We start from the raw sequence: 17,622 nt of genomic DNA, 5'->3' as shown, positions 1-17,622 counted from the left end.
GTTGGAACATAGTAGGCATTAATTAAATATTTGATGAACTGCTCCTTATTATCATCTTAAAATAGTATAAGATTCATCGTTCATTAAAATTTACCTAATTTACCTGTGGTCAGATCATAGTACAACTTCTTTGTGAATTAAATCTTATCTATACCAACGAGAACAGATCTATAAGCTTAGCATCAAAAGAAATTATACCAGTTTAAAATAAGTATAACTCCATAGAATATATACTATAGAAAGATAATAATGGAAGTGGAAATGGAAAATTGGAAAAAGTAGAGATTACCAAATTTCCACTATTCTTTTTTCCACATTTATGTCCATTTCCCTGAAAACAGAATCTACTGGTAAATACAAGACAGAAAACTGATGATAGTTTTTGATGATCTAAAGATATGTTGAATCAATTACTACTGATCCCTTTAAATGTAGATTTTGTACTATAAATGGAATAACAAAGAAATTGAAGATAGATCACAGTGGACAATACATACCTTGAATTGAAAGAAAGTAATATTTCTGGGCTCTTCCCTCCATATTTGAAGCAATACATGTATAGTTTCCACTATCTGAACGCTGGGACCGGGCAATCTGGAGTTTGCTACCTCCAGACAAAATATGAACTTCTAGTGAGTCAGAATTTTCTAGAGGTAGAAATAAAGCACAATAAAACATTTAAAAAACCTTTAAACTGCAAGATCTCTAAAATTCATGATAAAATGTCTTGCTTTATGTGATAAATGTATTTCTTAAAAGTTCTCCGAGTGTACTTTCATTTTAAATGAGTCTTTTTAAAAAAAGAAAAAAATTCTTTATAAAATGACTAATCATTTTACAATGAATCTATTTTGTAAATTTGTATTTCAGTGCATTAGGCTTCTTGAACTAAACACCCCTATGAGCATGGTACTTAAAATGTGCTATTTTTAAAGTCTAGTGAATTAAGAGTAAAAGAAAAAAAACACACACACAAAATGCATGGTTGACTTACCTATGTGCTTGTGGTTCTTTAACCATGCTATCGTGGGAGGTGGGATCCCAGTGGCATCACATGTTAACGTCACAGGATTGCTGATTGTCTCCACAATCACTTCTCTTTCAGGTCCTTCAATACTGGGTGGCACTGTAAAAAAACAACGACGACAACAACAACAAAAAACAGAAGAAAATTATTTGTCCTCATTAAGCTAATTTGGAACACTTTTTTTCATTTGCATGTCTGGGGGAAAAAGAGTTGTATTAGAGGCAAATGCTCACCATATACATTGAGGTGGAAATTTTTATCATCCCGTCCTGCTACATTTATAGCTCTACATACATACTGGCCTGTGTCAGATACCTAAAAGAAAAAGATACTATTGTATGTGCTCCATTAAGTTATAGATGACCAATCATACTGTTTGCGTTTAGATTAAATCATCAGTCATCTGTATGCTCAGTGCCCCAGTTCTATTGCCTTCTGCAATCTTGCTATTTTTTATAAAAATAGTCAATGGTATTCGCTATGTATTTTTTTAAATGAAAATCATTTTTCACTGTAGTAAAAGGGAATGTGCAACTTCCAAGCATCTTTTCCACCGCCCCACCAAGGATTCATGACACTCAAACAAGAATAAAAGATGCACCTCAGCTTTCTTAATGTGTAGCATTTGTCCATCGGCTAAAATCTCCACATGAGTAGACTCTGTTATCATCTGCCCATTCTTATACCAAGTGATGACTGGAGGTGGGACAGCATTCGACTCGCACTCCAAAGGCACAGAAGTTCCCTCTCTTACATTAACTACAGAAAGAGATTCACTGTCATGGTCTTTAATGCTCGGGGGCACTGAGGGAAGAAAACAGAAGGATTTTTTTTTTTTTCATTAAGGTGCTCAGATAGAAAATACTGAATACTAGTTTTAAAATAAAACAATTTTATGAAGAGAGTAAAAACAAACCATAAACAGTCAGAGAAAACTTCTTCTTGCTTTCGCCAGCTTGATTGATAGCTATACAAGTGTATTCACCACCATCTGATACCTTGGCCCGAATAATTTGTAGAGTTCGACCACCTGTAGGCAAATAGAATGCAAATTGTAGGGTGGTATACAGGTTGTTCTAACAACTATTTTATCAATCAGATAAATAGCAACATATATCCTTCCCCTTAGAGTAAAATTTATAGAGAAGCCTTCCTATTTAAAATAAAATAATTGGATCAGTTTTCTTTGATCTTTCCTTTATTATTCACATAGTTCCTTATACAGGAAGAGATTCATAGAATTTTTCTCTCCAGCATCCAAACATGGACAGTAAAACTGTTGGATACAGGCTCTGGTGAGCAAACAGTAATTGCACTGTGGTCAAAATATGTTAAGAAGTGTTTTCTAGGTTTAAATTTCCCACAATGCCGAGGTGTCCTTCCTATCTATCTATCTATCTATCTATCTATCTATCTATCTATCTATCTATCTATCTATCTATCCATCTATCTATCTATTTATCTATCTGGTCTAGTCTATCATCTATCCTTAAGGAACTTTAGGATTGATTTAAAACAACCAGCAGATGTATCCAATGAAAGTACTATTTGCCATCTACCACTTGGTATTACTAGGCCATTCAAAGCTGCTCTCTTTCTAAATTGTATCATTTCTTGAAGAAGACTTTGTTATTTGTACATTCCCACTAAAATCAGAGAAGTCTACACAATCTTACCTTAATGACCCCAAATGGACAAAGGGAGGCATTTACTGTGAATAAATAAATGAAGCACGAAAAAAGTTTGGAAAGAGACTAATTTGAAATGCCATTTGTATTAAAATAAAGATGAGAAAATTTTGCCTACTTTATAATAAGAAGTTCCTTACCAGGCACAATGAGAGCATTTGTGTTCAGCTTGATGGGCTGTTCATTCTTGAGCCAGCTGAGGTCAGGAGGTGGAAAACCAGATACCTCACAGGTCAAAGAGATGAAATTGTTCACCACGACAGTAAGATTTTCAGATTTAGGACCAATGACACTTGGAGGAACTATAATAGTAAATGTATTAAAAGTGAAAGCAGGTGTTATCAACATATATTCCCATTTACTAAATATAAATCCAACCACTGTATTCTGCTAAAGGACTGAGTTAATGATTCTATTCATTATCTAGCTGGCTGTCTTAGAATTCCCTAATGACTTCATCAAACTCACGCTGGAGTTCATTCTTCCCAATTGAAAGAGAGTACCAGAATTTTCAGACCGAATTACTCTGCATTTTATTTGTAAAACATAGTTGACAATTGCTAAGATAATTTTGTCAATGTACAAAGGAGACCTAATGTGCTTTTTATTAAGTATATTTGAATAATCTTGTAATATTTTATTTTTACTTAAGTGCTGTAGAGAAGGAGATAATAGTGAGAATTTCAGTATTAAAGAGACAGGAGGATATGGTGGGTTTTTTTTAGGAGATAATGGGGCAGGGATCTAGAGTCAGGTTAGACCTTGGCCTTTGGAAGGTAGAGCAATGCATTTCTCTTATCTTAACAAGAAGGAAGAAAGAAATGGCAGGAACAGGTGTGGTCCGTACTCTTAATTTGATGGTAGGAATTTGAGGTGGATTTCTAGAATATGCTTTCTCTTTTCCCTGCAAAAGAGAAGGTGAAAGTGTTAATATTTACTGAGAGAAAGTGAGAGGGGGCTGTTATGAACTAACTGTTTCTGTCCCGGCAAATTCATATGTTGCAGCCCTAAGTCCCAGTGTGGCTGTATTTGAAAGTGAGGCCTTTAAGGAAGCAATTAAAGTCAAATGATTCCTTAGGATTAGTGTCCTTTAAGAAGAGCCACCAGAGAACTGGCTGTCTCTCACCAAGCATGCTCAGAAGAAAGGCTATGTGAGGCCACGTGAAGACACAGCAGGTGTCTGCAAGCCAGGTGGAGAGCCTTCTCCAGACACCGAACCCTGTCAGTACCTTGATTGTGGACTTTCTGGCCACCAGAACTTTGAGAAAATGAATTTCTGTTCTTTAAGCTACACAGTGTCTGGTCTTGTTAAAGCAGCCTAAGCAGACCAAGACAGTGGCCACTTGATATTTTTGAGGAGGGCGTGAAGGTTTAAGAGAATCACTATAGTGTAGAGACAAAAGGACAAGTCGCAATCAGCATGGAGAGCTCAGTTCAAGCTGGTACTATGAATTTACAATGACATCAATATTCCTGACTTCAAGATTTCCTTCAGCCGTGGTGAGCTACCTAAGTGCAGGTAGCGTACAGATGTGGAATTTAGTGAGAGGCATTAGAGAGAAGCAGGTATAAAACTTATGGAATAAAACTGCCTGCATTAAAATCCTGGTGCAGCATTTGCTAGCTGTGTAACTTTGAGTATGTTACTTAATCTCATTGAGCCTCGTTCGCCTTTTTCACCTCCAAGGGAGGCATAAAATGGTTACTGAGCACATATGGTTACTGAGATAATGAAGTGAAATAACCTATATAAAACATTTGGCACAGCACCTGGCAGGTTTCAAGCAGTCAGTTTGTTGTCCTTGTTGTTATATGCAGATTTGAGCTTTTCCTGAGCAAGAGTGATGAGAAGCCATGGGCTAAGAGAAGTGATTGAAACGCTGTTCCACAAAAATTAAGCTGGCTATGAGAGAGTGAAAAGAGCTAAAACCTAAGATACCAACAGACTGAAGGAGTACAAAGGAAGCAAGCATAGTTGTAGAGGGAGATAACAAATAGTATTGTTTTGCATGAAAATAATTTACGTTATTTCCCCTCAAATGAATTTTCCAATATTTAAATAATGAGTTCCTGATTGCCGTCAGGAACTGAAAACATCATTAACTGGTAAAAGAAGAAACACATTCCTGAACTCCAATCCTTAGTAGTAAAACACTAGTGATTACTTCCTCACAAGTCACTGTCCCACTTCAGGTGTTTCTACTGCACATTGCAAAAAGACAACGATTATGAAAAATATATACTAAACATGCAGAAAACATTTAGTTAGCAACTACCACAACTATAGACACCATTCTAGGTTTACGGAGACCAAGATAAGTAAGATATGACCATCTGCCTAGAGCACTTACAATAAAGTTATGGGATAGAGGCAAAGATACAGATATATGAAGATAACACAAGGCAACATATGGAACTGCTACAATTGGGGTATTTACAAGATGCTTTTTTGTCATAGAGAAGAAAAAATGAATTTTGCCTTGAGCAATCAGGAAAACCAATCAGTATTTTGCTTTCCAATATTTACTGCACTTTACAGATTAGAATGTGTGCTTTCACAATGATTCTGTTTGTTTAATTCATTCTTCCTGAGAATTCATAACACATGTGTTCCTACTCTGGTTAGATTATTCATTCAAAAAACTTCAAAGACACTTATTAAGTATCTACAGTGTGTTACTCACTGTGCTAAGTACTGGAATTAAAAAGATAAAAGTGTTTCAAATATCTGTTACACAAACACCAAATACTGCTAGATACCAATACTCACTACATATCACACCAAAGAAGAATATTTATCATGCTACATAAAAGTCCTTTTGAAGGCAGAAATTTTTTGTGACATTTCAAATTTCAGTTACTTCCAAAATGAGCTGGAATATTATGTGTGTATTACCTATGTAAAGGAGATCTTTTATAATGATTATTCACCATTTCCAATTTAATATTCTGGAAGCACCAGCATCTCACAAAATAAAAACTACTCTTTTGCAGTAGATATTCAACTACTTTGTTTTTTAGCAAAAAAAAAAGGTATTTATGGAGTGTCTAGCATGTATTTAAAAGAGTCTGATGAATCATTTAGGTGTGCTAGTAGTTTTAAAGGAATTATTTAACTCCACAAAGTGACTTTTTCTTCTCCAGGGAGTATGTTAGTTACTAGAGGACATAGCTCAACATGAATTCTGCACTTAAGGACAGAAACCAGTCCCAATCAGGACTAGTGGATACATTTTTATGAGTAGAAGACCTGTATTTGCTTCTAACTTTATAAACTTGTAATCATTAATATTTTAAATTCTGTTTTTCCTTTCAAATATGCAGGAGTAATTATTTTCTCTTGAGAGACTGAAGTAATATAAAAACTGTCTTCCTGGAAGTTTTATACTTTATAAATCATACTAGCCATCATGGAAAGAAAGAAGAGAGGGGATTGAGTGAGTACAGGCTCCTCACATTGTGTAAGTTAAAAAATACAAAATAAGCCTACATAATCTAAAACAGAAATTTTCTGCTTTTCCAGGCATACCCTAACAGATGGTTTTGGAACTGAGTTCTTACCATTAACATTGAGGTTAAAATATTTTTTGGCACTCCCAGCTGTGTTCTCAGCAACACACACATACCTGCCGATATCTATTATTTGAGTATTCAGAATCTAAGGGAAAAATGAAGAAATTCCAAATGAAATTTTGAATAAAGCAACTTGTCATATTTTCCTATTTTTTTAGAATAATATATATTATTTCTACTTAATACCAGATAGAAAAAAGTGTTGTACATACTAGTGCCGATGCTAGCTTTTATTAGGTAAATCAAATAAATATTTACTAAGATTTCTAATCAGGAAAAATTCTATACATATTTGTGGGATATTGACTAGAAAAAATGTCCCAAATTATTCTCCCATTTCCCTCTCTCTGCCTCTGGCATTGTGACTTTGACACCCTCCCATCAGGAAGTAGAATTTGTTGGTCTTATGACTGGTTTTGGTCAACAGAACGTGATGGAAGTGACAGTCATTTCAAAACTGAGGCCTATTCACTTTTGCTTACTCTTTTGGAACCCTTCCAGCACCATGTGAGGAAGTCAGGGTTAGCCTGCTGGAGGGTGGAGATCACAGGAGGAATCATCACAGTTTACTGCAACTGAGGTCCCAGATATGTGTGCAAAGTCAGCCAAGGCCACATCCGGAAGAATCATCTAGCAAACCAGCCGGCTTGTGAGCTAAATAAATGCTTATTGTTTCAAGTCATTAAGTTTTGGAGTGGTTTGTTTTATGCAGCTAATATAACAATTATGTTTTCTTCATTATATTACATAGAAATTTCTATCCATCTATATATCTTTTGGACTTGGACACAGAACCATTGAAGCATTTGGTAGAGGCTATATGATTATCACATGGAAACAGTCACAATATTTAGAAGATACTTTGAAAATTTAAGGTTATCTATAGGTAATAAACCTCATTCTCTTTTGAATAAGGAATTCCATGAGATATGTCCTATGTTGGGTACACTGATGGTTATGCTTGGATTCTTGAGCCAACAGAATAGTATTTATTTTGCTCAAAAGTAATTTGTCAGATTGTATCCTAACAAAAGAACTGGTATTATTTCTATAAGTGCCTTTCTTTCAGGACATGTGAAAAGAAGAATATGGACACACCATTGGTAAATGACAATCCAGGATATTTATGTGATCTTCATAAATTTTACTATTATCAACATTTTGCCTATATACAAATTTAAATCTATAGGGAACTTTCTACCATTTAGAATTTTACCACCTGAAATATATAATGGAAAGGATTGCAATAATGATTTGTTTATAATACAATTTTTATCATATTGTAGTCATTTTGTAGTCAATTGAGACCATATTGTAGTCAATTGAGGTGTGTGTGTGTGTGTGTGTGTGTGTGTGTGTGTGTGTAGAACATTTCTGGAAAAAGCCACACAAAACTATTAATGGTGGTAATCTCTGGTAGTGGGAATAGAATGAGGAGGAAGAATTTTATTTCATATACCTTTGATGGTTGGTTATTTTTACAAATATAATATTTATAAGCTAATAACATTATTTTTAAAAGTCAAAAACAATTATTATAAAATGCAAAGTCAAATAGCTCTTTTTAAAATTAGATCTTTACTTTTACCTGCAGAATTCGTCCATTAGATAGAAATTTATGATGGTCATCTTCTAGCAAGGGCTGTCCATCTTTCTGCCAGGAATTCCTTGGCGCTGGGCTGCCACTGGATAAACACTCCATCAGTGCACTCTTGTTCACCAGCACGGTGACCTCTGCAGGGAGATCACTATTTGCTCCCTTGATAATTGGTGGCACTAACAAAGGATTGTAACAAAGGGATAAAAAATGGGCAACAGTCTTTTCTAAATTATTCTAATTTTCTGACAGCTTTAAAAAGTTTGGTATAATAATAGAGAAGCAAAACTTGAAGGAGAAACCATGATCCCCAGGTAACATTTTATACTAATAAATTGGGGTGGTGAAAACAGTATTTGAATTTGACTTTATTCTCTTCCCTCTCTTCACTTATGCTAGACTAATCCCTCAGATAGTATCATTCCCATTTAGCTCAATCTCAATTCTTCTCCAATATATCTTTTACTTCTCTCTCAGCCCCTCCCACTACACCTTCTGGGTTTTCAACCATACATATAAGAAGCATCTGTGTAAATAGATATTTAAGTCTATATGGTTATCCAGAGGGGACAGATAAATTATACCCTTTAAAGTGTATTTGAAATGTTCAGATTTGGCCTTATTTGGAATGGAATTGCCTGGGCGATTCAAAGTGTGTTTCCCAGCTTCAGCACTGGTGGTATCAGCATCAGCATCACCTGGGAGTTTGATTAAAAATGCAAATTCTTGGGCGCCAACTAACTTCAATAGGCATCTCTGAGGAAGGGCCAATAAATCTGTGTCTTAACAAGCTTTCCAGGTGATCTTTATGTATGCTAAAGTTTGAGAAGTCTCACTCTAGATTTTTCTACATGTGTTCATTCTTGCTTAAAATAATACTGTATAATCCAGCTACACATTAGTTATGAAAAATCATGTTACCCATAGAATTTCAAAAATGAAAATGTTAAATGAACTAGGGACACATGTTGACTGCCTTGGTAAAAGTAGAAATTGATTTTTAAAATAAATAATCATTTTTGTTTTGAAAGCTTGGTTATTTTTCTCCCACTTTAAAAATATGCCTTATCTTTAGCAATCAGTAAAGACTGCAAGTTTGATGTAGATGCTATCTTATGGTATCTGGGTTTCCAACAACTAAACTGAAAGTCTGTAAAGAAAATACTCAATGCCACAAAGCACATAATAGAATTTTAATGTTATTTTGAATGCATACTTTCACATTCAAAGCTACATGATTGATTTTACTATGCTTCAGATAATGTAAAATATATAATTTGAACTGCAGATTAATAAATAATAAACTTGAGTTTTAGATTAAATGAGACTATCACTACCCAACATCAAGAAAACTAATCAAGAGCTGAAGCATTAGGAGGGCTAGGAGATTCAGGCACTGACATGCAGAGGCCCCCACCTCAGCTCTTTGCTTCCACCTGCTCCAGCTGCCACACCCTACCAGTTGGGTTATACCACTCAGAATTGTTCTCAGTGGCCGTCCATGCACCTAGGAGGTGAGCAGCAGAACATGAAACAGCCCTAATTCAGAATTTGGGGGTCAGTTAGTTGTTCTTTCTTTGTTCTACCTTCTAAACTCATCTCCAACTTGTTCGCTAACTTCCTAATTGAAAATAACAGCCTGAGGCATGAACATCTACCCTTGACCATCCAATCCCATAGTTTCATTTCAATTTCACTGAATCGCAGTGTTTCCCTACCTATATTATCAGCTCCTTCTACTCACCCTAAATTAAACTCTTTCCAAATTTAGGTCTGTAAGGTACATGGATGTGTTTGGTCAAGGAATAGGTGGAGGCAGACATCCAGGCCTGCATGACACAGCGGGATTGATGTGCAGGCACACACCTCCACTTGTTATACAAGTGTTTGTGTAAGTTCATACTTGGCTCTGAGCCACTATTGTCTATAGAAGGTATAGCTGCCCTGTGGCACTGTGCTCGGGGCTCGGTTTGGCATGGCATAGCATGGCTTGACATGGCTTGCATGCGCCCAGAGAGAGACAGACTACTGACCACTGTAAGGGAGAGCCAGGCTCCTTTAAGGCAGGCAGGAACCAGCTCATCCCCAGAGAGAAAGAGTTAAGCTGCTAATACTGCAAGAGAGAGCTGGCCTTGCAGGCCAGCCATACAGCTATGCATGGGAGCTGGCTGCTGAGAGGAGCCACAGAGGTGGAGCAAAAAGCCAAGATAAAGGCGGACAGTGTAAGAGAGCTAGTGTGAGAAAGCTGCTGCTGAGAGAGCTGCTAAACACAACTAGAGCTGGGGCTGGAAGCTGACCCCAAGCAGGACATATGGCATAGTTGTGAATCTGACAAGGTCAAGTTAAGCCAGGTGGTCCAAGATACTCCTTCAGTGTCCTTGACATCGTCAGCACTGATTTTTAATTGTCATCTCCTCTCTTTTCTTTGTAACTCTCTCATGAACTTTAAAATCTATGTTAACTGTTATGTCACTTATCTTTTCCCTTACAGGAACAATACTTCTTCAACTCTCTGTTCATGTATTCAGATGGTGATCTGGTTCAAGGATGAACACATGAACTATACCTTATCAATCAGAACATTGCAACCTCTTGCTCTCTGTAATTGGCTCTGGATGGATAAGTGATTCACACTTGGCCAATGAAAACCATGGAAATTCAATTCTAGGGCTTCAGTTGTAAATACTAGGAGAAAAACCTTTCATTTGAATGTGGAACTAGCAGGATGCAAGCCTAGAGCTGCTAGAGGCCACCTTGCTATCCAAGGGGATCCCCCTCCCTAAGGGTGACATGAATAAAGAAAAGCAGAGTCAAGAGACAGGTAAAGTCTGTTGACCTCTTTTGAACGACAGAAGTCAGACATGACTGTAGCCAGCTCTGTTTTGGGGCTTTTCTGATTCATAAGTCTATTAATTCTTTTTTTTTTTTTTTTCATTTAAGTCAGTTTGTTTCTTAATACTTCAAGAGTCCTGACTAATGTGCTGTCAATATGTAGAAGATAATTACCTCCTTCGGAGAACTATCAGTTTCTGGTTATCTTTATAGTCTCAAAGTGCTTAGTGTAACATCCTGCAAACATTAGTTCCTCAAAAATACTTTTCAGTAAAAGAATGAACAATAAACAAAAGAAAAACTCACCGAGTACACGGACATCATACTGAAGGGAATCTTCTCCAGCCTCATTAACAGCCACACATGTGTATCTCCCAGCATCTTCTACTTTAGCCCGAGGAATCTGCAACACTCGCCCTCCTGAAAATAATATCCCACTATGTTTACTTCTCTAATCTTAGAGTGAACACAAGCCATAAACAAAGATACAAATTTTCTGGTCTAATGACTGCCTTACATTTTCTTTCAAGGTTCCTGTTTCATCCAATGGTTCAGTTTTAATCTCAGATACCACTTTTATAACAAACACTGCATTATTAAAAAGTGACCCAACATATGAATCGGATCTCCTGAGAAATGAATAGCTCATGTAGATTTTCCTAGAAGGGAGACTGCTACTCTATGTGCTTCATCACGTTTCCTAGGCAATGTTACTATGTAGTAACTTCTTGCTTTTATTGTTTTGAACACTTTTAATATAAGTTTACACCATTTGCTGCAAGTACTTGTTTGAGAAAGCAATATCCAAAGATGTAAAAGTATAAAGTGTACTATTTTACATACGTTCTTATGAGGATAGCTGTGTATTTTTAAACGTCATGTAGACATAATTTCAAATTTAGAGAAAAGTTGCAATAATTATGTAAAGACTTTTACTCATGTTCACTAATTATTTATATTTCACTCCATTTGCTTTATCTCTCTCTGTCATATGTATATAATCTTTTTCTGAACCATTCAAGAGTAAGTTGGAGACATGGTGCCCTTTCACCCCTAAAATACTCATAAATCCGTATTTCATAACAACAAGGGTAATCCCTTATATAACCGTGTTACGATTAAAAACAGAAAATTTAAAATCAAAACTACTATTGAATCCACAGTCCATAATCATATTTCATTATTGTTGCAATAATGTTTTTTACAGCCATTTTGCCCAAACCCAGATCTAATTTAGAATCACATATTAGAGTTGCCATGTCTACTTAGTCTCTTTTCATTTTTATTTTCAGGATATCTTTTATTTAATTGAGGTCAAATTTACATTCAATTACTTAATGCACTGACCTAAAGTGTACAATCTGATGAATTTTGACAAGCCCTGTATATTTGAATGCTTGTTAAAATTAAATAGAAGCCTTGAAAATATTACTCCATAACAGTTTAAACATCTTTGCTATCAATAAACCAGGTAATAATTTAAATATTTGAAACTAATATTCTTCCCTATTTATGTTAGGTGCATTTAATAAACTGAGTAGTAGTGATCTGTAAATATATATTAGCATTTATGTTAATAATATATATAAACCAAACTGATTATCTTATTGCACTAATGGAGAAATGGAGGCACAAGGAAGCCAAAGGACTTTGTTGTGTTGATAGAGTGATGTGTAGTAGATCTGAAAAGTTTACTAAGCTATGCTCTTCTATTGTCTAATTCTCAACCAAGACTATTTATTCTAGATTGAAGCTATGTGGATGCCAGCGGCATTCAGCAGCCTGCCAGTTAAATTACTTGGCCAGAGACTCAACCAATTTAATTCATCTAATACATGAGAGGAAACACATTTGGCAGAGAGCCAGCTTTTCACCCTTTTGGTAGCAATCTTTACCTGGCAAAATCAATACTTTATCACTTGAGGTCAGAGGGTGGCCATCTTTGTACCATGTCAGTGTAGGAGGGGGAGCAGCATTTGTCTCACAGTAAAGAGAAATGGGATTGTTGATGATCACATCTTTGGCTTCACCACTCCTGCCGGTATCTAGCATGTTTCCTATTTCCCAGAGTTTCTGAAAACTTGGAGGAACTATGGAGGAAACGCATTAAATGTCAGTCACATATGAATGCTTAAACAAAGATCTTGGATGTGTTTTCACCAGAGTGATTTGTAAAAGCAATAGATTAGACAATGTGAAAATAATTTCAAGTACTGACACCATTACCAACTCTAGTCCTTAGCCAAAAAAGTAGTAGACGAAAGTCAGAGCTGGTTCTCATGTGGAAGAACAAGAAATATGAGGCTCAGAATGCTGTTCTCATGCTTTGCTCTCCCTGTTAAAGGACTCTGGCACTTAGACAATAAAGGGGCTCACTCTCAGAAAGGAGCATTGCTAAATGATACACAGCAGGAAAGACTAATTTTGAGAAACCATTAAAAAATACTGGCTCAATTGAGAGCATTTCACAGTGATTTGGCTTACTAAGACGGCAAAAGAAATTATGCAATCAGGATTAAAAATTCCATTAACAAAAATAATAGGAATTTTCATACTTTTCTGGTTACAAGTATGAAGTTTATGGAAGGCAATTTGCCTGCACATCAAAAGCATTAAAAGAGTGCATAACATAAAATTTATCACAGAAAAAAGTACATAACATTTAACCTAAAATTTCCATTCTTAGAAAATTATGAAAAATAAAAGATGTCCAAAAGTTTTATGTATAAAGATGTTCAGTGCAGTATTATTTATGAGTGGTGAAAGCTTATAAACAACCCAGACATTCAACAGTAGGAGTCTGGTTAAATAGTTTTTGGATATTCAACTGGTGAAAGACATAATTATTACAAATCATGTCAAATATAGCAACATCAACAGTAACAACATAAACAATAATAATAGCAGGTATCATTTCTCAATCATTTTGCTAAGAGCTTTATATACTTTATCTCATTTAGTATTCGCTGAAATTCTACAAGACAGTCATGTTAAAAATGAGGAAACAGTCTTAAAATTTAGGTTACTTTACCAAGTCACAAAGCTTTTAGAAGCCATAATCATCATTCAATTCCAAGTCTGTTTTGTTTTGTTGTTTGCTTGTTTTTATTTTTACATTTACTTATTTATTTCTTCCAACTTTCATTTTATGTTCACAGGGTACATGTGCTGGTTTGTTATGTGGGTAAATTGCATGTTGTGGGGGTTTGGTGTACATATTATTTCATCACCCAGATAATATGCCTGGTAGTGGACAGATAGTTTTTTATTACTCTGAATTCCATACTGTACTACTTTCCTGCCTTTCATGTAAATGCTGTTTTTAAAACTTCACGATATAAAATTAAGGGAATGCTAATGCAACACAGAAATCTATGTTGTGTGACCCCAACTTTGTAAAACAAGTATATATTTTAAAATACAAGAAGGAAACACATAAAAATAACAGGGGCAATCCTGAATGATGGGATTATTTCCTTCTTTAATTCCCAAGTCTAAATTTTCAATCATGAATTTATATTGTTAACAGAAAAAAACACTGTTTAAAATAAGTCAAATCTCTTTTCTTTTACTTTGAAAGATCATATAAATTACATTATATACAATAAGCATATTAGTATTACCTTGTATATTCACATCAAAATCCAACTCATCTTCACCTGCAATGTTAGATGCTACACAAGTATATCGTCCAGTGTCTGATATTTGAGTCTCCTTTATTTGAAGTGTGTGTCCATTCGCAGCAATATTAACATGATCATCGGATTTAAGGGGCTGTGATTCAATTATAACAATGTTAGCATTAAGTGCTATAACGAATCCTCTAAGAGGCCATGCAATTAATAGTTTTTGTGATTTTTTAAATAAATGAAAATAAAATTGTATGCAGAACATTCACAACAGTTTAATCAAAATAATTGATTTACTTTGATTAAACTCATTGTTTTTGAGTAATCAAATTTTTATTTATTGAAAATTACCACAGTTATAGTTTATATTTGTACCAGGCATTTGTGCATGATGCATTTATACATTTTTTATGATAAATATGTGTTCTTAGTTACCACATGTATTCATGTTGGAAAATATTTTTCACTGATCTCATGTAATATTTAAAAAGCATGTCTTTTATAATTTTGTAGAAAAGGTTAGAATTTCTTTATGAAAGATTGAGCGCATTAGTATAATCTGATTTGACCTAAATTATTTTTTATTCGAAACATTATTACTTTATAAATAAAATTTTAACCTAAAGATATTTATATTATGTTTTATTGAAATTATTACTATAAAATAGGATATTAACTTACATATATTTGTATTATGATGTATTATCAATAACATTACATATAGTTAATAGAATATTTCCCATCTTCTCAACATTTTCATTTATACTAAATTCCCCCTCATTCATTGAAAATTTTAGCTCCAGGCTCAGTGTCATTCCTTCTAATGATACTCTTCTCATATTTCTGGTGATTCCAATGCTGTGTTCTCTTACCTCCTTGATCTCCTTCTTTTAATTTTCTTGTCCCTCACCCTTTCTCAGCCACTAAATAGGAGAGTCATACCTAGACCTTATAATTACCAATAACTGCGCTCCTTCATAATCTCACTTTCAAGCTCTCATCTGCTGACTACCACTTCCTAATTTTCTATTATTACTAATTTTCTCTAAGTTTTTTTTTCTTTTTTAATCCCATGGGAGCCCCACAATCCATTGATCTTGCAATATTTTCACTGCCACTCAGTCTCCTCCTAACCTCTCTTCCCTTCTTACCCAGAGAAGTTCTGTCATGATAATCATTCCTTGTATAAACTCTCAACTCCCTTGACTCCTCTCCCTTTATTTTACTCCCCTGGCAAAACCTGAACTGGTTAAAATCAGTTTCTGCCCATTCTGAGAATTTGCTGGTCTACTCAAGGACATCCCTCCAGCAACTGCGTTTCTCTCACCTACATCATCATTAACTTGTTTCTTTCCACTGGATGATTTCAACCTAAAACAAAAACAAAAACCAAAACCTCTCTTGCTGCAGCCCACCTCTACATTTTCCACCGCACTTTGTAGCCAAATGACTTACAAATGTTTTCTACACTTGTGTTCTCCAATTACTTTCCTTCAGTTTTTTCCTTCCATCGTTTCTTGATATGTTACAATCAGACTTTCACTCTTTCTTCTTGATCAAAAAGACTTTGTCAAGGTCACCAATGACATTCATGTTGCTAAATTTGTTGGAAAATTCTAAGTACTTATTTTACCTGATCAGTATCATTTCACACAGTTTAACTTGTGTTCATTTTGAAGTACCTTTTTCACGTATCTTTTGGGACACTACACTCCCTAACCTTTAAAGGAGTACCCTGAGGCTTAATCCTTAGACCTCTTCTCTATCTGCTCTCACTTATCTTGGACTTATCTTTAATCTCCTTCCTACACATCCCACACATCCTTCTACCACCTTGGTCCAAGCAACAACCATCACTCTTTTGGTGGAGGTGCAACTGCAATAACCATTGCAATAACTTCATAATTGGACTTTTATTCTCCAAGTACAGAAAGAAATGCAATCTGCTTAAAACCTTAAGTCAGATTATGTCATATCATTCTTGTGTTCAAAATTTCCCAGTTGGTTTTCCATCAGAATAAAGACCAACTGGCACACGAGGTGGCATGATCCGGCTCTCCATTAGTCTTCTGCTCACATCTTCTATTCCCATCAATCACTGCACTTCAGCCTAAATGCCTCAGGGCTTTTGCCCTTGCTATGCTCTCTACTTTGGAATATTTTGCCCTCTATTATTTTATGTCTGCTTCCTTCACTTTCTTTGGGTTTCGGTTTAAATGTCACATTATCAGTGAGGTCTTCTCTATTTAAGTAAGACATCACACTCTCCACTCTTGGTTTCCTTCTCTCATATTGAGTTTTCTCCATGATACCTGTCCCACCTGACACATTATGTCTTTATTGGTTTGGTTTAGTTTTCGCCTTCCTAAACTTCACATGAGTAGAACTTTGTGTCTATTTCTTTCATAGCTATATTCCTGCATCTAAAACAGTGTCTGACAAATAGTAGATGCTCAACAAATAATTCAGAATGCAATTAATCATTATTAACATTGTATCACTTATCTATAAAAGTAGCATAATTTAAATTTCCTTTGCTAAAAGAAAAACTTCAGGGTATGAATAAATAAAACTCAAGATTCTTTCAAAACTTAATGTGGCCAATACTTTGTCCAGTTTTTAATGTCTGTCAATATATTTTGTGTTTGTTTTCTTGAAAACACTACTTAAGTAGTGTTGCTTATCTGAAGACTGAAATTACAGGAGAATGAATATGGAAAATAAATTTTAAAATAGTACTTTTTTGTTCACATTCTAGGAGACCAATTGCAAACTCTAAAAAATCTAGCAGTGTAAAGCATCATAATTGGGTCAATTTCGAAGCCTGAACTTGAAGCTGTAATTTAGCTATTTATAATGAAATTTTCAAAAATAAGACAAAAATGCCTAATTTCCTGTGCACTTTTAGTCTTTATCCAGTTTTTAATGTGTGTATGTGTTCGTGTACATGTGAGCATATGTCGTAACTATAAGGAATGAAACAACTTTAGAAAAGATTAAAAATAAAATAATATTTCAAAGGAGAAAGGATTATTTGTTTCCAAGTAAATTCATAAAGAATTGATATTGTACTATGAAGTGTGCTTGTAGTCAGAAAAGAAACTATAAACAGAGCATAGTGGGAATTCTATATTTTCCCTTTTGTAATGGCTTCCAGATGAAACTTGCTTATTTTATAAGAGATGACTTTTTTTCTAGCTGCCAGTATTGCAAAATCCATCTAAGATCTGAAAAAATAAAGCTTTATCTTTGTTGCATCTTAAATCATGATTATGA

General features: G+C 34.9%; 1 protein-coding gene across 1 annotated transcript in view; it reads right to left on the bottom strand.

Annotated features, from left to right (window-relative positions):
* Positions 1 to 17,622, bottom strand: part of HMCN1 (hemicentin 1) — a gene marked incomplete at its 5' end in the record, with an annotated part of 290,930 nt that overhangs the window by 97,013 nt on the left and 176,295 nt on the right. The window contains 11 exons of the mRNA XM_011999163.1: positions 498 to 647; positions 995 to 1,126; positions 1,261 to 1,342; positions 1,629 to 1,831; positions 1,944 to 2,057; positions 2,856 to 3,017; positions 6,277 to 6,373; positions 7,877 to 8,064; positions 11,024 to 11,137; positions 12,613 to 12,807; positions 14,341 to 14,491. Of these exons, the coding sequence (XP_011854553.1) occupies positions 498 to 647; positions 995 to 1,126; positions 1,261 to 1,342; positions 1,629 to 1,831; positions 1,944 to 2,057; positions 2,856 to 3,017; positions 6,277 to 6,373; positions 7,877 to 8,064; positions 11,024 to 11,137; positions 12,613 to 12,807; positions 14,341 to 14,491 (1,588 nt within the window). The remainder of the gene's footprint in view (positions 1 to 497; positions 648 to 994; positions 1,127 to 1,260; positions 1,343 to 1,628; positions 1,832 to 1,943; positions 2,058 to 2,855; positions 3,018 to 6,276; positions 6,374 to 7,876; positions 8,065 to 11,023; positions 11,138 to 12,612; positions 12,808 to 14,340; positions 14,492 to 17,622) is intronic.

This window comes from Mandrillus leucophaeus, unplaced genomic scaffold (assembly GCF_000951045.1).
Source record: "Mandrillus leucophaeus isolate KB7577 unplaced genomic scaffold, Mleu.le_1.0 Scaffold584, whole genome shotgun sequence".
NCBI classification, from domain to species: domain Eukaryota; kingdom Metazoa; phylum Chordata; class Mammalia; order Primates; family Cercopithecidae; genus Mandrillus; species Mandrillus leucophaeus.
This window is presented reverse-complemented; position numbering and strand designations above follow the sequence as displayed.